The 22,138-nt window shown below is 43.5% G+C and overlaps 1 protein-coding gene across 1 annotated transcript; it reads right to left on the bottom strand.

Moving 5' to 3' along the window:
• Positions 1–4,013: 4,013 nt before the first annotated feature.
• Positions 4,014–21,611, bottom strand: PHYH (phytanoyl-CoA 2-hydroxylase). Its single transcript, XM_036842734.1, has 9 exons — positions 21,462–21,611; positions 17,810–17,868; positions 16,673–16,783; positions 15,866–16,034; positions 12,583–12,664; positions 11,007–11,188; positions 8,236–8,385; positions 6,214–6,345; positions 4,014–4,330 (listed from the first exon to the last, which is right to left on the bottom strand). Exons 1-9 carry the CDS (start codon positions 21,534–21,536, stop codon positions 4,277–4,279), a joined length of 1,014 nt encoding a protein of 337 aa, XP_036698629.1. The 5' UTR covers positions 21,537–21,611; the 3' UTR covers positions 4,014–4,276.
• Positions 21,612–22,138: the final 527 nt, after the last annotated feature.

Here is a 22,138-nt window from a genome sequence, read left to right as displayed (position 1 = left end):
AACACAATCAAACCTATTGCAGAGCTTCTGATGAGTAACCAAACTTCTCAGTTACAGTCACCTCCTTTCCCAGCGTCCCTGTCCCCCAACATATATGAAAGAGGTACTGGGGCTTCCCTGGTGGCGCAGTGGTTGAGAGTCTGCCTGCCAATGCAGGGGACACGGGTTCGAGCCCTGGTCTGGGAGGATCTCACGTGCCGCGGAGCAACTGGGCCCGTAAGCCACAATTACTGAGCCTGCGCATCTGGAGCCTGTGCCCCGCAACAAGAGAGGCCGCGATAGTGAGAGGCCTGCGCACCGCGATGAAGAGTGGCCCCCGCTTGCCGCAACTAGAGAAAGCCCTCACACAGAAACGAAGACCCAACACAGTCATAAATAAATTAAAAAAAAAAAAAAAAAAGAGGTACTGGTGAAGAGGTGAAGAGTGCAGTGGAGTGAGAGGTGGCTGGAACGCTCAGGGAAAAACATGTCAGGAACCGGAAATCAGGGCCAAAGCTGCACAGGCCAAGTGTGTTTAAGAGGGACATGCTCTCTCTCTTTTTTGATGTACAATGTTGTGTTAGTTTCTGCCATACAGCAAAGTGAATCAGTTGTATATATCTGCTCTTTTTTAGATTCTTTTCCCATATAGATCATTACAGATTATTGAGAAGAGTTCCCTGTGCTATCCAGTAGGTCCTTATTAGTTATCTATTGTATACATAGCAGTGTGTATGTGTCAATCCCAATCTCCCAATTCATCCCTCCCCACCCACTCCCCCGCCTTTCCCCCCTGGTAACCATAAGTTTGTTTTCTACATCAGTGACTCTGTTTCTGTTTTGTAGATAAGTTCATTTGTATTATTTTTTTAGATTCCATATATAAGTGGTATCTGATATTTGTCTTTGTCTGACTTACTTCACTTAGTATGATAATCTCTAGGTCCATCCACACTGCTGCAAATGGCATTATGTCATTCTTTTTTATGGCTGAGTCATATTCCATTGCATGTATGTACCACATCTTCTTTATCCATTCATCTGTCGATGGACATTTAGGTTGTTTCCATGCCTTGGCTATTGTAAATTATGCTGCTATGAACATTGGGGTGCATGTATCTTTTCGAATTAGTTTTCTCCGGATATATGCCCAGGAGTGGGATTGCTGGATCATATGGTAGTTCTATTTTTAGTTTTTTAAGGAACTTCCATACTGTTTTCCATAATGGTTGTACCAATTTACATTCCCACCAACAGTGTAGGAGGGTAGAGGGACATACTCTCTTACGTAAGAGAAACAGTTACAAAAATGAGGAACTTCCCTGGTGGTCCAATGGTTAAGACTCTGCACTTCCACTGCAGGGGGCAGGGGTTCAGTCCCTGGTCAGGGAACTCAGATCCCACATGCCGTGCAGCACAGCCCAAAAAATGAGAAGTTTGGTGCTTATATTGAATAAGCAATAAATAGCAAGGGTCTCATATGTGAGGGCACTGTGAGTGGTAACAGAGGTGCCCAAAGGAATAGGCAGGACCTTCAAGGGTCTTACTATCTCTATTCAGGAAGGCAGGATATTTACAAACGGGAAAATCATACTTTCAGGAAATGTATTAAGTGCCAAGTGGTGGTATGTACTATACATACAGGATGGGTACAAGAGTTGAGTTGAAGGAGAGATTAATTCAGGTTGGGTTGGGTTAGTAAGAAAAGATTTTGACAGGTAAATTTGAGATGGTTTGAACTGTGGCGCTGTATTACTAGAATTAGCTTTGGGAAATGTTATCATGTTTTGTTGATGCAATCATAAGCTTTTCAAACTCATTTAATCTGTGGCTTAAAAGGGGAGAGCTCCAAGCACATACCAGGAGCAAAGGTTTCTGGTTTTCCTATGATTAGTCCCAAATATCGTAGAAAAAGAGGATCCTTTCTGTTTGTTTTGTTCTGTGCTTTGAGTACCTCATATACTCTTTTTAGATGGGTCTCTGGTGAAATAAACATAAGCCCAGGATAAATCCCCTTCACCCACTGTGAAACCAGGCTCTTCCTTATTCTTCCAGGCTTTTCCTTATTCTGCCAAGATCTAGTGATATTCCTATCCCAGCCCATCAATTTCCAGCAGACATCGGCTCCCACCTTTCCAGGGGTCCCATAAGCAAAATAAGCAGTCAAGTTCATCCTGCTACTGCCTTTCTTCCATACTTGGTCCTGTTACACGGAGTGAATGTAAAAGCGTGGGTAATCGTTAGTCAAATCCATTTCACCTGCCTCCACTAACCAAGGTCGTTTTAATTGTTGCTATAAGACGTTTGCCTGAGTTCTTGTCCCAGAACTTGGAGTCAGCTGTGTCTGCTTGGAGGTGAACTGGTTAAGACCGGATAGGACCACCGACCCTCCAACTGGGCATGCGCAAGTCTCCGTTAAGTGACCTTTTGACATCGGGGGGCTGAAGACACCACCCTGGGTCTGTGCAGAGCGCCTGCCTTTCTGAACGTGCAGAGGCCTGAGGCTTAGCCACACCTGCGCAGAATAACAGTGATGACCTGACTGCACCTTTCCCCAATCACCTTTCCCCAATCGCCTTTCCCCATGCTCTCCATGCCCCCATGCCTCAGTCCGCCCTGCTGCCTTATCCCGTAAATAGCCCAAGCCCCTCGCCTTCCAGGAGGCAGATCTGAGACTTTGTTCTCCCGTCTCCTCTCTTGGCTGCAAACCCCGGGTCTCAGCATTTCGGCTTGAAAAACCTTTCTAGAAACTGGTGCAAAACGAACCTGGTTCAGTAACAGATGCTTGGATATTTGTTAGATGAACTAGTAGGCAGAAGGGACACGGCTAAGATGGGAAATGTTTCCCAATTGACTAGTTGGAGTTCACTCAAAAATGCACGGGGGGGAGGGGGGGTTCCCTGGTGACGCAGTGGTTAAGAATCCACCTGCCAGTGCAGGGGACACGGGTTTGAGCCCTGGTCCGGGAAGAGCCCACATGCTGCAGAGCAACTAAGCCTGTGCACCACAACTACTGAGCCTGTGCTCTAGAGCCTGTGAGCCACAACTACTGAGCCCACGTGCCACAACTACTGAAGCCCATGAGCCTAGAGTCTGTGCTTGGCAACTAGAGAAAACCCACGCACAGCAACGAAGACCCGACACAGCCATAAATAAATAAATAAATAAATAAATAAATAAGCACAAGGGAAGTGACAAATTCTGCTCTCTGGTTTTCCTGCTGAAGTCTATTTTTTCACATTTATTTTAAATTCAAAATTAGTTTGAAAAGTTTATTGCAGAACAGTGCCCCATACATGCTGTTTACGCTGGCTTTCCCTATGTACATTTTATTTCCAATTATTCCATAATCCTTAGACCCTGTCAGGGATTCTCATGTCTTCCCCAGTATCTAGCTAGAGCTGAGCTTAAACTGGGTGTTCTTACAGAGAAACTGACAAAAACGGTGAAGCGAGATTTAGGAAAACGTGCATAGCAGAATGACAAAACAGGGGACTCTTTCTTTCTTATTAAAGCTTTAACTAGAATTTTTAAGACTAAGGACTGTGGCTCCTTGCTGCCCTCCGCTGGTGTAGAAATGCAGTGCTCTATTAAATTCCCCCAGTCCGCACCACTTGAAATCCAAATGAAAAGTATCTAACCATTTTCCAGGACCTTGAAAGAGGTTAGATTTCATTCGTAAATGCTGAAGGTTTTCAGCTGCCCTGCCCAATATGAATTGGCAGAGAAAGTTACCCTGGTCTTCTTGCTTTAGAGAAAAAGACTTGGAAAGATCCAGTCTTTAAGGAGGGTGGTTGGGCTGGAGAGGCCATGGAAGGAAATCCTGTGTCAGAACATGAGTTTCCACCCATATTTTTACTCCCTGATGCCCTTCTTAGGCCCTCCACTAACTGTGCCTCTAATATTCATTGTTCCAGATTTGAAAAGAAATCTCTCACAACACAAAATTGGGAGGTGGTGGGCTTTGCGTTTGAGAACATTAATCCCTGCTTGGGTAAAGAGCTAATTGAGTGAAAGAAACTGATCGAACAGACTTCAATTATGCATCAGCTTTATTAGTTGCAACCCCAAGTTTTCCTTAAAGCAGTAATATTTCACTTTTACTGATCTTATATCCTTTAAAGCCACCCCACCGTGCTGCAGAATTACCCGTATGCAATTAAGTACCGGATCTGTGCACTTTGATTTTGTTAACAAGTGGATAGAAAAGGTTACATCATCTCATTGAGAAAAGGTTTTCCTCCAAGACCTTGTTCTGTCCTGGTTTTCTTGAAAAGAGTTTGAGCAAAGGGCTGTTTCAAAGGTTGATTCTTTCTCCTTTCACGACGCGTGCTCGAAATCTCCAAACGTCCTGGAAATAATACCAAACACAATGAGTTTATGGGACACTTTGATTTACCTATTCACCATAAGACAAAGTAGATTACTAGCATCTACAAGTGGTTAAATACAAAAAAAAAAAAGAAAAAGAAAACCGTCCACAATAGTCATAACAGTTAGTAAATAAACCACATTCTGAGACTCCAATTAATGTACCTGCCAACATCTAAATCATGTTTTGTAAGCCAAGACAGTGAGTCCCCACACTGTCAGTCTTGTTTTATTTGGCACTCGTGTTGATTACAGGTGTTGGAACTGGCTCTTAAGTCTGGTCACAATACAAACAGTTTAGTACCCAAGCTCCTGCTTTCCTTGGTGATGTTTGCCTGCCCCATTCTGAGTCATCTACCCCTGATTAGATCATTATCATGAAAATGATGTCCTGGGCTACTGGTTTGGTTTTTTTCTTCTTTGTTCCTAATAAAACAATTCAGACTTTCTTGTTTATTTTTGAGCAAACAGCAAGGTATCCTGGGAAGAACGATTTTGGAACTGGACCTGACTCTGAAATCTCCGTCACATATGTAATTGAGGCCAATCTCTTGAACTCTTCATTTTCTCATTAAGAGCTTGGAGCTATAATGACTGCTCCACTGGGTTTTGGTGAAGAAAAGAAGAAAAGGGATATGAACGTGCTTTTGTACCTGACAAAGAACTCTATAGCGGAAGTTAGTATTGTTCTTTTAAGTAAAGCCAATAAACTATAGCTGAGAGAGTAACGAAAAATAAATACAGGAACTGATTCATTTAGTACAACTGTGACAGACCTCAAACATAATATATACATTTTTTTCCTGCCTTGAAATTCAGGGTGTTGGATGGAAGTTCCAGTTGGCAAAATATGTTGCCTTTGTAGGCCATTTAAGTACTGGACAAAGGGAGAAGGACAAGACTTCCAGGATGTGCAAATGTGAGACCAGAGCATTTTCAGATATGGGATACATTCATAGATTCTAAAGAGAAAAGGGGTTAAGGGTGGAGGAAGATTTGTGCACTGGGAAGTTGTTTCAGAAGATGGTACCCTGCCTTTAGTGAGCAAGGCTCTTCAGAGTACCAGAAGGCCCTGAGTTATCATTACACTCAGCCTATTTGGGGGTCATGTCGCCCCCAGAATAGATGCACTTAGTTATCTAATGCACATTTAACAAGTAGGGTCAGCTTCTCGGTTCAGATGCTAAAATGTACATAATCTACGATGCAAATAAGTTTATTTATTTGCCTTGACTGATAACTTGTAATCGATCAGCAGCAGCATGGAATGTTCACCAGTTAAAAACAAATAATCTACAGATGAGGTGTATTAATTAGGAAAGCATATGAAATGCTGTCTTACGCCCGCTACGACAAGCATCAGTGATCTCTCATCTCTGCTACATGCAGGCTCTCATTAAACTCCGGATGCAAACTGACCCAAACAAACACTTGCTTGAGAATTGCTTTCTGGGAGTCTTACTGGAATTCCAAATGCATATACTCTCTTCTTTCCAAACAAAGGAGGCCTATGATTGACAGCCCGAACCTTTAAAACGTGTGCGTTCAGAAGGTAGCCTTGTCCTGCATTTCCTCTCCTCTGAATTTGTTATCTACCTCCTCTCCTACCTGTCCGTTCTGCAACACGATGGCCTGCGCACCACAGGACAGCCCAGAGACTTACAGAATTCAGGCCTCCCACACTGGGGAAGCGAGCAGTACAAACAAACTCCACTGCCATTCTTAGGTCTCAGCAATGTTTCCGAAACGAGCTCTAAACCCAAGCATTTTATACTTTCAAATTAAATCAGGTATGAGAATTATTAAGCATCTGAAGAAAAGAAAAAACCAAGATCTTTACCTTGTCATTTCATACAAACATACCTTCAGGCTGACGTCTTTCACTCCATGGATTTTACTGGCTATCTCTAAAACTTCCTCTCCAATGTTTTCTTGACTGGTACCCTTCACATCGATGTAGTGGCAGTTGGCATCTGCAAAATGGCAGGAAATTGCCTGTGCAAAGTGAATCGATTCATGTTACCAAAAAAAACCCAAAAACAAACAAACAAAAAACACCCCGTTAACACCAGCAACCAAGCAAGGAGGCTTCTTTTAGAAAGTCAGTTCTGTCACTGAGCATTTGATTTCTAGATTGAATGCTGTTCCCATGTGTCCTAAATCAGTCTCTTGATGGTTCAGCTGCTTTTTTTCCCACCCAGCTAAAGGCTAATGGAGAAATTACAAGACGTTTTTCACTAGCTGTGTTATTTATTTTCCAAAGGTATATACGGGGCAGGGGACAGAACTATGTAAGTAAGAAGTCTTTAACTTTTTAGCATTGGATTTTTCTAATGAGTGGATACTGCCAAGTCCTACAAAGGAATGTATTGCAGGGTTTCTCATCACCTCAGTTACAGAAGTTACTCAGTTCAGTTTGTAATGAGTTGGTATTTCAATGGCCACAGTTATGGGGTGAAAAAACTGAAAAGACCTCGTAAAGAAAATAATAGGCAGACACCCCTCTTGACTCAAAAGGATGTTTAAAGCTTGATCACATTCACATACAATACCCATCTTGTTTCCTTTTGAAGGTAAGATGGAAGTTCCTTGGTTCTCCCCATTCTCGAAGGAGTTATAAACAGATCTAACTTGCAAGGCGGTAGTTAAAACTCACCTTCCTTGTCACAGGTTAGTTATATTAGGGTGACTGCACCCATCAGAAGAGCTTCCTACTTTGCCCCAAATATCAAATTTCTAGGCAGTTGAGTCACAAGATTTATTTCCCATGGAAGCCCTAGTGCCATATCAAGCCATATTGGAGCCTGAGGCAAAAGGGAAAAAATGTACAGTCCTACCTGTACCCTTTTATGTATTTTTTAATGGTTAATATTTCCCCAAACATTAAAGCAGTTAAAAAATATTGAAAAATTACGAAGTCAGTATATTAAAACACATTATTTCCAGCGTAGTGCCTGTACCCCTTTGCACAATTCTGAGGGTCATGGTAGTGGAGGGTCTGACCTCGTCTTTAAAATTTTGGCATTGTGCTCACCATGGATTTTTTGGCATTCATTTTGATTTTTTAAACTACTACATTAAAATATTATGTAGTTGGACTGCTGAGGTTTTGGGGTACCCCTGAGGGGGGTGCCTTCTTGCCTCATGCTCGTCCCGGTCCTGTTGAGCCTGGTGGATATTCGAATGAATGGAAGATGAAATCTGACAACTAACCCTCAGCCTCAGGGAGACAAAAGGGATTGTTGTAACAGACTGGAAAACTTCACTCAGCCCCAAAGAAGCCCCGAATATTTAGTATAAACAGCCACGTCATCGTAGGGAAATGTGAGCCCATAGTATCGTCAGATCTGCGGAATCTTAGAGAGGCAAGAAATCTGAGAATTTATGAGAAATTATGTCAATTTTTAATGTAAGCACTGAAATCATGAAATTGAAAACACTGAGGCTAAGGGGTGAACAACATGGCCATATCTGATTTCCGGGTGGCCAATTCAGACCTTCCTTTCCGATCAATAATATTTTCCCCAGGAGCAATAAGATTACAAACGTTCCTCTTATATGAGCTGTACACATTCCAGATGTTCTTATTTGGTATGTCTGCCTTTGTTTTTGCCTCTGAAACCATAGGCTAGCAGCTTCCAAGGAAGTAAGCTCTCGCTCTGAAGCAATTCCATGAATGTTCAGTAGGCTGGGATCCTGAGGTCACCTGGCTCCTTACTGCTGTGAGCAAGAAAGCATGAGGGAGGCAAATATATTTCCTGCTAAATAAACCGGACTAAAGGGCAGTTTAGTTAAAAGTCACAAATCCTTTAACTTTGACTATATCGCGGCACTTTTGTTCCTAAGCCGTTCGTCTTCAGAAAGAGCCGTGATGTGAACGCATACCTTCCGGAATCCTTGACTTTTGTTGCGACCAGATCCGTGGATGAGCAAAGGATGAAAGAAAACAGTGTCTCCTTTCTCCATCAGGAGGTGCACCCGGTCATTATTTTTGTCGTAGTCCTGGATGCCATGGAACATGATGTTAACCCCTCCCTAAAACACGAGAGAAGCCAAGTCCAGATGTGAGGAAGCCACTAATTAAAACCCTTATCAATGACTCATCAGGAAAAAACAAAGCTTCTCTAAGTTCTTCCAAGAGAAACAGATAAATTAGATTAAAAAAAAAAAAAAAACTTACATATACCAAAGCTTCTCAGATGACTGGTTTTAGAAAGCCGCATGTTGATGTTAAAATCATGGACTTTTTAGACCGGATGAAAAATTTCGAATTTCCACCTACCCTTCATTACTGAATTATAAATGAAGATCTAGATCAGCTTTGCATTTTGTGGTAATGCAGGAGACCACCTTTCCAGGTTAACCCATAATCATTCTTTCCCACCTGGAACTTGGCATAAATCATTCTTCTGTTACTCAGGAGCATCTCTGAGAAGCTAACTATTCTCCCAAACTAGGGGAGAGAAAATACTCAGTTTTTCTGGGCTGAAAAACCACTCATGTCACATGCAAAGTAAAGAAAGAATAGTAAGTTATAACATTATGGGGACTTCCCTGGTGGCGCAGTGGTTAAGAATCCGCCTGCCAATGCAGGGGACACGGGTTTGAGCCCTGGTCCGGGAAGATCCCACATGCCGCAGAGCAACTAAGCCCGTGTGCCACAACTACTGAGCCTGCGCTCTAGAGCCCGCGAGCCACAACTCCTGAAGCCCGCGAGCCACAACTACTGAAGCCCGCGTACCTAGAGCCCGTGCTCCGCAACAAGAGAAGCCACCGCAATGAGAAGCCCGCGCACCGCAATGAAGAGTAGCCCCCGCTCGCCGGAACTAGAGAAAGCCCGCGTGCAGTAACGAAGACCCAATGCAGCCAAAAATAAATAAATAAAATAAAGAATAATTTTAAAAAAATAATAAAATAAATAAAACATTATGTTTGTTTATAACTATTTTCAAAGTTAGTTACTGTATTAGGTAATGGTTATGTCTTTATGGAAGAAGCTAAAATGAGAAGTGACAAAGTTTGCAAACCTTTATGGGTCTTTGGAGGGTAGCATCCCATTTCCTTTCCTAAGACTATCCCAAATACAAATTCCTTTTGGGGAATGACAACTTTCGTACTGCACTGTATTGGGACTTCGACCCAGTGAGCTTCTCTCCTGCACAGGGTTGATATGTAACCAAGATAAGCTAATCTGACCTCCCACTGTGGCCACTTTGAATCTGAGCAGAGGATCGAAGAGACCAGACATAGTCAGGGTTCACTGCCCATGCCAGGTACCCCACCCAACTGTTCCCACCGAGCAAGGACTCCCTCTTTCCTTCCCCATCCCCCAACCCCCAGAGCTGGCCAGCCTTCCCACCGATTCTGCATGCCCCTGCAGCCCTCCAAAACATTCCCTTCGGCTGAAGTCAGTGAAAACCCACTTCTGTTGCTTGCACCAACCTTTCCTAAACCTCAACTTAATCGACGAATTTCAGATTTTATATCAGAATCTAGACTCAAATATTTTCACTTAGCACTAATCCTCAGTGCAAGAATTCTAACTAGGGGCTTCCCTGGTGGCTCAGTGGTTAAGAATCCGCCTGCCGATGCAGGGGACACGGGTTCAATCCCTGGCCTGGGAAGATCCCACGTGCCACAGAGCACCTAAGCCCGTGTGCCACAACTACTGAGCCTGCGCTCTAGAGCCCGCGAGCCACAACTACTGAGCCTGCATGCCACAACTACTGAAGCCCACGCACCTAGAGCCCGTGCTCCGCAATGAGAAGACACTGCAGTGAGAAGCCCGCACACCACAACAAAGAGTAGCCCCTGCTCGCCGCAACTAGAGAAAGCCCGTACGCAGCAACGAAGACCCAATGCAGCCAAAAATAAAATTAATTTTTTAAAAAAAGAAGAATTCTCACTAGTTGGCACAGAAGTCCTGAGAGCCATATTCTTTACATCCCACAGAACCGTGTCCATTCTGTCTGCCTTAACAACAGGTGCTCTTCCCACCTTGATCATCATTATGGGATTTTTGAGACGTTATTGCCTTATACCTAAAACGCTAAGAGTCTCCTCTCTGGTTTCTCTGCCTCTGGACTCTTACACCTGCAGTACATTCTGTGCCAGACCACAAGGTTATCGCTCTTGAAGAACCAATTTGATCTCATCTCTCAAAGGCCCCAAAGCATTAAACAGTCCTCCAGTATCATCAGCTGAATCGATAAACCGTGAACAGCCTTGTAACAGGATACTACTCAGTCCTCCCCAGAGCCTCTCTCTGCCGGTCTGTTCAGCTGGAAGGAGATGATCCCACTTCTTTACTGCGAGACCCACCAAGCAGGGTGTGAGACTCATGTGGCTCTTGGCACACACATCTGGTGTTGCCGTGTTTGTGTCATACCTCTGCAGTTAGGCTTCATAATCTCAGATCTTTTATAGCATCACCAAAGTTCCCCACTTTGGTTGGCTTTCAAGCACTTGTTGAAAGAACAAAGACAATCATTTTCTCTGACATCCTTGAATTTTCCCTGATCCTTATTCTAAATCCTAGAACAATGTTTTGCTAAGAAAGGAAATGTCATCTTATTGGCAAAGCTCCTTATATATACTGATGTGAAATCAAAACAACAAAAGATTCTGATCAAGACTCAGCCGCCAGGCAGACTTACCTCCCACTGGGGATAATCGTGTGTTTTCAGGGGGCCTTTGTGTGTCCCTGGGAGCACAACCAGACAGCCGTTGTTCCGGTCGATGTGCTCCATGGCTGTCCAGGCACAAACGATGCTATTGCTGGGCCTGAAGGGGAAATAGTGCAGATCCTGGTGCAAGGGGTGACGGGATGTCTTCTTGCCTAAAACAGAACCTGCTGTTAAAATAAATAAACTCAAGTCTCAGAATTCTTCTCCTCTGCCTGAAAAACCAGAACAATGACCTATCCCTGCAAAAGCAAACAGATGAAACAATGCTAAAGAAAACCAGCCTCAACAGATAAGCACCAAATTGGAACACTGAATCAGCACAGTGACTCTGTCTTTTTTTTTGGCCATGCCGCGAGGCATGAGGGATCTTAGTTCCCCAACCAGGAATTGAACTCATGCCCCTTGCAGTGGAAGCATGGAATCCTAAGTGCTGGACCACCAGAGAATTCCCATCAGCACAGTAACTCTGGATGCTGTAATTCTTTCTGGGCTTCTGGTAGCCAAGGACTACTTTACACTATTTTCTAGCATGCTGTACATATGTCATCATCTCGACTGTGCTTTATTCCTTCCTAACTCTGGTTTGGGCACAGAGCTTAGTATTCCCAAAAAAAGGTTGATTAATTAAAGAGAGTGGTCAAATCTGAGGTCCTCTGATAGCCTTCAAAGTGGCTGATACAAAAAAATATATTCGTTAATTAACTAACTAAATAAAAGGCCTCTCAGAGGTTTCCCCACCAAACTAGAAGCATTTGGTGTACAATCAATGTGGAGAATCAGAGATACTAGGCCCACATTTACATTTTTCCCAAGCTTTGCCCTCTGAATGTGGTTCCCCCAGGCCACCGGATCTCTCCAGGCAAGACGCCCAAGGAGGGAAAGACTTGATGTTAAATTACAGACCTGTCACATAAACCTCTCCCAGCCATCAGGAGGACGACAAAGTAGAAAAGGATCAAGAATCTCTAATGGCCGATTTACTACCGCTGGTACAGCTGAATTTCTCAGTGTGGCCCAAGAGCCATCTGCATTAGCATCTCTGGGTATGGTTAATAAAAATGCAGATTCCTGGGTTCTGTTTTCTGAATCGGTCTCTCTAGGAGGGAGGCCTTAGAAGCTACATTTTAGCAAGCACAGGAAAATTTAAGAATAACTGTGGTATATGATTTTTAAGAATAGTTTTAACTTTGATAGTAATAATAATGTCTTCAGATCAGGAAGGCAAGGTCCACACTCTCATGCATGGGTGAGAGTGGTAACAAGGCTTAGGGATGTTGAATAACAGGAGCCTCTGGGGTGTAGGGACAGTCGTGTTTACTAAACTGCATCTTTCAGAAGCCAGTTGTGTAAAAACCCAGCGATAACCCTATACTTCAATGTTTTTATGATGTAAGCTATCTTAAGACTTAAATAAAAGTACATATATTCATTTACGCAAAGTTTAACAGTTGTACACATTGCTGTTAGTTAGGACATCAACCTTATGTACTTAAACACTTTTTTTGTTGTTGTTGTTGCTTTTCCTTTACAAATCAGAGCTCTTTACCAGAATCTGGAGGTTTGTTTATCAGCATTGTATGCATGGCCATAATATTGGGTCCAGTGAAGCACTCCACATATTTCAGAATCTAAGGGAAAGGGGGAAAAAAGTTCATGGGAAATCAGATACATAGGCAGGTGGCACAAAGTACATCTATCTATACAAGAACTCAGATGGCAATTGTTTAAAACAATCAATAGATATTTCACAACCTTGCAAACCAGCCATGGAAAAGTCAGCAACTGGAAATCATTGGAAATTTACAACACTCTGAACTAGACAGGCTTTTTGGAGCCAGCTGGAAACGTGAGTGCTTCTTCTACAAGAGAGACATGAGTTTCTGTGAGACACCAACTGCAAAGGGCAGGAATGCCCTTCTTTCTACTAAAGCTGTTGGCAGTTGCCCAGTGAGAAGGCAGCTTCCTTTTCCTTCACGGAGACTCTTCGTAAGAAGTGACCACAAAAGGCCCCGACAGGTTTGCAGCTGTCATGAGTAACCCCGAGGGCAGGAGAACAGGGGCCTGGAGGCCACTTCACAATCAGCATGGCCGTTAATTCAACAACACCTTCCTAAGGTCTCTGAACCAGGCAGAGTGACAGCAAATAGGGACACAACAGTGAACAAGATAAGCGGGTCCCTGCCCCAAAGGAGTTTATATGCTGGTGGGAAAAAAGATGTTAAACACATAATGACACGGGCGATGTGGTTGAGACCCACGCTACGAGGAATAAGCTGCAATGGGAGCAGGTGACAGGGAGGACCACCTCCTGCATCAGACCCACTAGAAAGGTGTAAAAACCAGAAAGGACTCAACATGGCATGCCTCCTACCTGCCAGGGGCTTTCTATATATTGACACATCAGCTCGGTTAAGCCTCACAATAGTCCCTGAAAGTTAATGCCCCCATTCATTAATAACACTTTGAAATGAATGCCCCACACGAATAAGATGCCTAAGTTTGCAGGGCCAGTTAAATGAAAAAGATGGTATTCAAACTCCCTTTCTGTCTGACTCCAAAAAATGAAGCACATTCTACGGCTTTCTCACTATTTGATTTCTTGTGTATAAGGAATATTGGCAGTTTGAGTACGAAACACTTGAAATGTTACAAAAATCTCAGGAGTCAGGCCTCATGCTTGTTTTTTTAATAAGAAGTTTGTTTTTGTCTTTTTTTTTTTTTTAGTATTCACTTAGGCTGCTATTTTCTAAACCTTCGTCATTCAAGAGCCATCCTCACCGTTTCTGTCCTGCTTTGCAGAATTTCCCAATATACTTAGACAATATTCTCCCTAAATTAAATTAACTCACTTCTTTTACTTAGTTTTTTTTCTTTTTTAAAAAATTTATTTATTTATTTTTTGGCCGCGTTGGGTCTTCGTTGCTGTGCGCAGGCTTTCTCTCGTTGCGGCGAGCGAGGGTTACTCTTTGTTGCGGTGCGCGGGCTTCTCATTACGGTGGCTTCTCTTGTTGCGGAGCACAGGCTCTAGGCACGCGGGCTTCAGTAGTTGTGGCACACGGGCTTAGTTGCTGCGCGGCATGTGGGATCTTCCCGGACCAGGGCTCAAACCCGTGTCCCCTGCATTGGCAGGCGGATTCTTAACCACTGCGCCACTAGGGAAGCCCCTCTTTTACTTAGTTTTATCCTGATTAGTAATATTCTTGAAATCATGGATTTGAGGTGCTGGTTCATTTTTCCAATACATATTAAAATAAATACCCAGCTATTAAAAGAATGCCTACCTCCTAAAAATCATTGCATGAACCACCAGATATGTGGTTCACACGTTACAGAGGTAGGAAATCTGAAAGTCCCGATAGAGCTTAATCTACCACATGTTGCCTGTGATTTCCAGCTTTCTATCCTCGATCCACCCACACAACTTCCATTTCTATAGCAGGACTTGAGGTTGGGAAGAACGCATGGCTCAGAGGGGCCACTTCTCCTCCCATCCCCAACCCAAGGGGCCCGACATCCCAGCTGGCTCAGCTGTACAGTCTTTCTTCACGAATCAGATTTTTTAACAGCACTTGAGGTTATAGTTTCTAATAAGTACTTTGTGCAAAGTGTCCTTTGAAACCATTCTAAATAAATGGTCATAAACTGTACTACATTTATGCAATGGAATACTATGCAATAGTTTACAAAGTATAAAGTAGATCCATAGATACTAATATGGAAAGATGTCTCAGATCTACTGCAAGTGGAAAAGCAAAGTGACAACCAGTATATTCCCTGTTACGCAAAAGGTGGGGTTATACAGATATGCTTGATTATACCTGAAATAATTCTAGATGAATACATAAAAAAACTGAACAGTGAGTGGTGCTGGGGGTGGGAGAATTCACTTTTCATGTCCTTCTATACTATTTGGATATTTTTATAAATATGAACTACTCTTAAAGAATAATTTTTTAAAAACTAGTTTACATTTATTTGTTTGCTTTTTTTTTTTTTGGCTGCATTGGGTCTTGGTTGCTGGGCACAGGCTTTCTCTAGTTGCGGTGAGCAGGGGCTACTCTTAGTTGCAATGCATGGGCTTCTCATTGCGGTGGCTTCTCTTGTTGCAGAGCACAGGCTCTAGGCGCGCGGGCTTCAGCAGTTGTGGCTCGTGGGCTCTAGAGCGCAGGCTCAGTAGTTGTGGCACACGGGCTTAGTTGCGCCGCGGCATGTGGGATCTTCCTGGACCAGGGCTCAAACCCGTGTCCCCTACATTGGCAGGCGGATTCTTAACCACTGCGCCACCAGGGAGGCCCTAGTTTACATTTAAAAACAGACTCACACCTCTACTGACCAGATCATAAAACAAAAAGAAAAGATAAATGGATATTACAATAAATAGCCTCAGCACTATCACCCCTGTGGAAGTGCCTGTATGAAGTGCGAGAAAGGCTCTCTCTTACCACAGAATTCCTGCTCTTCTTCACCAAAAATAATTAGCAAAAGCAGGATTTCTCAGTCTTGGCACAACTGACATTTTGGGCTGGATAATTCTTTGCTTGTGGGAAGGGGCTATTCTGTGCATTATAGCATCCCTGGGCCCAAGTAGCAGCATCTCTGACCTCTACCCATTAGAAGCCAACAGGACACCATTCCTCCTGCCTGACAAGCAAACATGTCTCCAGACATTGCCAAATGTCCATCTCTGGTTGAGAACCACCACTCTAGGACCCCAGTAGAAAAGGGCTAGCTAGATAAAGTAAAAAATAATAATAATAATAATATATCAGAGGCAGGCATGCAGATGGGCAATTAGCTTAAAGAGAAAGGAACACAAGAAGGCCTTGAACCTCAGGGAGGGTGCAGTATCTGAAGAGTTCCTTATCTTCTTGGAAATCTTGGACCTTGGTAATCACTTTCTCATTTGGCACATACTCTGATTTTGCAATGGTCACATCTCTCATCACCATCAATCCCAGTGGTTTCACCTTCATTCTGCAGATTCTTTCAAACTCATCCCTAGAAAATTCAATTGGTAAATGATGTCATTACCGCAGGCTCCAAGCACCTCCCTGGCCTTGTTCTGTGGAAAAACTCGAAGGTTTGGGGGTGGTTTTTCTGCACCAAGTTGGCCTCTAGCCCCAGGTTGAATAGTTCTGATGGGAGGAAGGAGAAAATGGCCAACTCAGAAGTGCCTGCCTCCTAACCGTGAGGCTGAAACTTGCTCCCAGAATTCAAATATTCCTTAGCTTAGCAGACCAGTGGGGAAATATTTGTGATTTGGTTTCAGCTGAATAAAAGAGCAAACACTTCCCTAGCACTACAATAAGCCAGGCCCTGTTTAAAGTATTCTCTCTCTATTTTACCTATTTAGTCCTAAGAACAACTCTAGGACATAAGTACTGTTATTTCCCCTGTTTTGCAGATATGGAAACAGGCATGGAAAGGTTAAGGAATTGCCTCATACATACAGTGTTAAGCGACGGGGTTAAGATTAAAGCCAGCCACCCTGGCTCGAGCCCAGGTTCTAACAAACCACTTCCTAACAAACCCAATCCCTGAAAAATATCTGTATATACACAAGCTAATCTTACTCATATTCCCATTACACACATATAATACATATTTCTGTTATATAACAAATAGTGTTACTGTACCTAAAATATTGAATATCAGCATCAGACACCAAGTTTTTAATGACAAGAAATCCATTTTCTTCATAAAATTTTCTCTGTTCTAGGCTTAGAACATTATTATCCCGAGTATACCTAAAGAAGAAAAAAATCTCAAATAAGTCCAATTTACAAATCACAACCTAACAATATGTATCAAGAACCTGGGAAATGTATGTACTCTTCCACTAAGCATTTTTATTTCTAAGACTTTAAGGAAATAATCTGAAAAAAATTTTTAAGCTTTAGATCCAAAGCATTAATTACTATCACCAAGAAATGGAGAAATAATTAACTAATCATATTATATCCATTCAATGGGATATGACTCAAGCATTAAAAATAAAGAGCATATAATAGCATGGACAATGCCTAGTAAATTAAAATATGATGACAATGATGTAAAACCAAGACACTACTTGTTTTAAAAAAAGACTATAAAGAAATACAAAAAAAAAATTTAATAGTGATTGCCTTTATGTAATGGTATTATGGATGATGTTTTTTTAATTCCTCCTATTTCTCTGATTTTAAAATTTATTCTGTAATGAATATGTATTTCAGTTGGGAAACTAATATATTTTATGATGGGTTTTTCAGATGGGAAACTGATGTATTTTATGTTTTTAATTGTCTAGTTCATGCATTCACAGAAGAAATCAAAGTAACAAAAATCTAAATAAGTGTACAGCACACACACACAAACTCAGATCACCTTGTCCATTACTCTGGTTTGGAACTGTGACCCTATGAGAATATTCCATGGAGATCAATGTTTTCCACTTCAAAGGTGATTTTAAGACAAACCAAAGATGGTAGCTAATACATCAGACTAACCAAACAACAGGCTAATTTAAATGAGATGTACCATGCCTGAATTTTACAAAATAAGATTATGCACTTTCTCACATTTTTCCTCCTTTCTGAACTTTAAAATACATATAGAAAAAGTCAGGGTCTTCAAAATTTTCCATGATCGTTAGAACAAATCCTGGAAATGGAGGATTTGTATAATGAATTCTCATCGGGCAACATGTATTTTATATCCTAGTTACCGCTAGAAAAAAAAAAAAAACCTTTAAATACATTGTATGGTTAAAAATTAAAATTAGATTTACTCACTGGAATTGTTGAGGGTGGAAACTGCCAGGAGAAACAGTCCCTGAAGTGTGGTGAGCTATCTAGGATGTGAGTTAAGGCAAATAAAGTAAAATTTAGGTGTCAACCTTTTCTAGGAACGGTCTGCCCTGGATTGGTTTTCACAAGGGAAGACGGGCCCTAAATGGTCACCAAGCAAACTGATTACACACGTAAGCTCTGATGCACTGCTGCTTACCTCATTTCATTTCACAATAGCCTGAGGAGGTGGCTGGGAGCCAGGAGCTTTATTATTCCTGTTGCATAGAGCAGGAACCCTAGGCTAGGAGAGCTCAGTAACTAGTCCAAGGTCACCCAACAGAAAACAGCTGAGCCAAGGCTTCCACACGGTATTCAGAGTTTATATCTATTCCATTCCCCCTGGCTATTTCTCCTACCAAACTACTGAACGAATAAAAATGGAAAGGCTCTATTCTAGAAATAAGGAGAAACATGTGCTATTCAAAAGAGGAATTTAACTTAGTAGGAGTCTAGTCCAAAATATTAGCAATATTGGCTGGTCATTAGAAAAAAAAAAGTCTACCTTTAAAGAAAATGTTTGCCAACCCTGGCTCAAGACTAGGACTGTTGGGACTTGCCTGGTGGCGCAGTGGTTAAGAAACCGCCTGCCAATGCAGGGGACTCGGGTTCGATCCCTGATCTGGGAAGATCCCACATGCCGCGGAGCAACTAAGCCCGTGCGCCATAACTACTGAGCCTGCACTCTAGAGCCCGTGAGCCACAACTGCTGAGCCCCCGTGACACAACTACTGAAGCCCGTGCGTCTACAGCCCGTGCTCTGCAACAAGAGAAACCACCGCAATGAGAAGCCTGCACACCATAATGAAAGAGTAGTCCCCACTCGCCGCAACTAGAGAAAGCCCACGAACAGCAACGAAGACCCAACACAGCCAAAAATAAATAAATAAATAAATTATAAAAGAAAGAAACGAAACTGAGTTATTTGTAGTGAGGTGGATGGCCCTAGAGTCTGTCATACAGAGTGAAATAAGTCAGAAAGAGATAAACAAATATATGCTAACACATATATGGAATCTAAAAAAGAAAATGGTTCTGATGAACATAGGGGCAGGACAGGAATAAAGATGCAGATGTAGAGAATGGACTTGAGGACATGGGGAGGGGGAAGTGCAAGATGGGACGAAGTGAGAGAGTTGCATTGACATATATACACTACCAAATGTAAAATAGATAGTGGGAAGCAGCCGCATAGCACAGGGAGATCAGCTCGGTGCTTTGTGACCACCTAGAGGGGTGGGTTAGGGAGGGTGGGAGAGAGACGCAAGAGGGAGGAGATATGGGGATATATGTATTTGTATAGCTGACTCACTTTGCGATACAGCAGAAACTAACACACTACTGTAGAGCAATTATACTCCAATAAAGATGTTAAAAAAAAAAAAGACAACCCAAAGAACAGGAGAAAATGTTTGCAATCATATATCTGATAGGGGATGTGTATCTAGAATATAATAAAGAACTATTACAACTCAATAATAAAAAGATAAATAACCCAATTAAAAATTGACAAAGGAGGGACTTCCCTGGAGGTCCAGTGGTCAAGACTCCACGCTCCCAATGCAGAGGGCACAGATTCGATCCCTGGTTGGGGGACTAAGATCCCGCATGCTGCACACCACAGCCAAAAAAAAAAAAAAAAATTAAAAAAGAAACACTAGTTGCCTTAGATTTAAGATTTGCAGCGATACAGCCTTTCACAGGCCTCTGAATTACCTATGGTTTCTCAAAGAAAAGAAAAAAAGTCTATAAAATAAACAATGACTCCAAGAAAAATATGATCCACATAGTAGAGTATCTTTTTAAATATCTTAAAGAACTTAGAAATTCCTTTTTGTTTTCTATCCAGTAATCACAGATGACTGACTTAGCATCTTGGTTTTTTTCTTCTCATTTTTTTCATTGTTTCTTTAGCTTAAAGAGTTACTTTCAGAATGTCACTTCTCTTAAACATTTTATCCTTTTTGAATGATGTCTTTATATAACTGGGGACAATATAATAGTCAAGGAGATGGGAATTCCCTGGAGGTTCAATGGTTAGGACTCGTCGCTCTCACTGCGTAGGGCCCAGGTTCAATTACTGGTCGGGGAACTAAGATCCCACAAGCCACGTGGTGAGGCCAAAAAAAAACGTCAAGGAGAGAGGCAGGCGCCAGGAGTCAGAGTTACCAGCTACTGTGTTTTCCCCAAGGGAGAGAGTTAACCTCTTTGTCAACTGTTCTCAGCAAAAAGCCAGGACAGTCCCAATATCAGTCCCGAACCGCAACGAAGAGTAGCCCCGCTGGCAGCAACTAGAGAAAGCCCACGCGCAGCAACGAAGACCCAACGCAGCCAGAAATAAATAAATAAAATAAGTAAATTTATTAACAAAATAAATAAAAATAAAAGTCTTGACAGTCTGGGCCCGGAAACCTGAATCTAGTTCCAGTTATATCTAGTCCCAGTATATTGGTGGTTCTCACAATTAAAATGTATCAGAAACAAGTGCAAACAGATCGCTGGGCCCCATGCCCAGGTATTTTGATACCACAGGTCTGAGATGAGCCCGAGTATCTGCGTTTTTAACAACTGCCCAGGTGACGCTGATACTGCTGGTCCGGGGACTGCAGTTTGACAACCACTGCTTCCCTTAATGACCTTGGTCAGGAGTTTTCATCTCTCCTAGCGTCACTGTTTTCTCAACTGTAAAATGAGATTACAGAGTCACCTGGGTTCCCTTCATCGGTTTGTGGATGAGATTTTAAATTGACAACGGTTCTGATTCATCAAGGCTTGGAATTCAGCAGAGAGAGCAATAGTGAAAGTAAAAGAAACAGCCAGTAAGATCGTTTTAGGAAAGATTTCAGGATCCTAAATATAGCAGAACAGGTCACAAGGGAAAAAAATCCCAGGCCCAGTTTTCTGCGGAGCTTCCAAAAGTTCGCGCTGAACGAGAACACTTAATCTGAGCAGACAAAAACAATTCTATAGATCAACTTGACTTCTGTGTCGCACAGTGACATCTCTCTGGATCCAACGCCCGTAGCGCACACATGCTCCCGGGGATTAACTTCTCAAGGCCCGACCAGGAGCGGACACGGGGCACCCAGCCCTTCTCCAGGAGACAGTGTAAGCTCCACGGGGCTCCCCTGGAGAAGGAAGAGCTGGGGGGCGGCTCCGCCCTGAGAGGGCTCCGCGGCTCCTCCAGGTAGCTCTGCGCCCCCGTTTACGGTCTCGGTCTCTGGGCAGCCGCGGCCATGAGGCGCGGCCAAGTGCAGAAAGCGACAAGGCAGCAGAGAGCAGGCCCGCTCGGTAACGACTTCCCATCCCCCCCCAAAGCCGGGGAACAGAGGCCCTGAGGGCCCGGAAGGCTGCAGCGACGCCACTCCAGTCGCTGGGGCCAGCAGTCCCGGGCCTACCGGGCGGGCCGGTCCCCTCTGGGGCCTTGGGGACCACCGGCTCCTGGGGACGCACCTGTCCTCGCCCCCAGGGCCCGGAAGAGACGTGACCATCACGGGGACAGGCGGCACGGAGCAAGTAAGAGCCGGCGCGGCGGCTGTGTGATGCGCCCTGATAGCCACCACCCTTCCAGCTCGAGCCCCGCGCACCCAAAGGATACGACGGCCCCGGCCGAGCGGCCGCCGAGGTGTCGCAGCAAGACGCGCAGGCGGGCGGAGGCGCGATCCTTGTCCATGGCATCGGGCGGGGGGGACACCCCGTGGCCCGGCCTCGGCCGCACTTAACTCTGCGGGCGACCCCGCCTCCGCGCGGCGGGCGGGGCTTGGCACGGACGCAGCTCAACCCGGGCCGCGGGGCTCGCGGAAGCGCCGCCTCCGGGGAGCGGCCTAGGGCGCTGCGCGCAGCTTCACGTGGCGACCACAGCGCTGGGCCGCTGCCTGCGCCCCTTGCTTCTAGCAGATCGCAGAGGTCATCTTTGTCACACAGAGCAGTAAGCTAGTCCCCAAGGGCTCAGTCACTAGGGTAAGATCGCCCAGGAAGAAATCCAGCCAGAACATAGCTCATGCTTAATGGCATAGTTTCCACTTATTTTATGCTGTATGACTGATCCTTCCACTAAACTGCTGAAGGAATAAAAATTCAAATGTTCAGCCCTGGAAGTAACATGTGCTTTCCAAAAGAGACCTTTAATTTAGTGGGAATCCAGTCCGAAATATTAGAAACAGTTTGGTCATTTTAAAAAAGTGTAGGAAATAAATGATTCTATGAAATGTCTAAACCACGGTCTAGTATAACATTTTTTTATTTTTCTATTTTTATTTTTTTGGCGGGCCACGC

This window comes from Balaenoptera musculus, chromosome 2 (assembly GCF_009873245.2).
Source record: "Balaenoptera musculus isolate JJ_BM4_2016_0621 chromosome 2, mBalMus1.pri.v3, whole genome shotgun sequence".
NCBI lineage: Eukaryota > Metazoa > Chordata > Mammalia > Artiodactyla > Balaenopteridae > Balaenoptera > Balaenoptera musculus.
The sequence above is the reverse complement of the archived record's forward strand: the minus strand, read 5'-3'. Positions and strand labels throughout refer to the sequence as shown.

Excerpts from the sequence above, each read along its gene's own strand:
- PHYH (XM_036842734.1), bottom strand. The coding sequence starts at position 21,536 with ATGGACAAGGATCGCGCCTCCGCCCGCCTGCGCGTCTTGCTGCGACAC. Across the intron at positions 16,784-17,809 it reads TTCCACCCTCAACAATTCCA|GTATACTCGGGATAATAATG; the intron begins GTGAGTAAATCT and ends TTTCTTCTTTAG. Across the intron at positions 12,665-15,865 it reads GATACTGCACCCTCCCTGAG|ATTCTGAAATATGTGGAGTG; the intron begins GTTCAAGGCCTT and ends CCTTTCCCTTAG.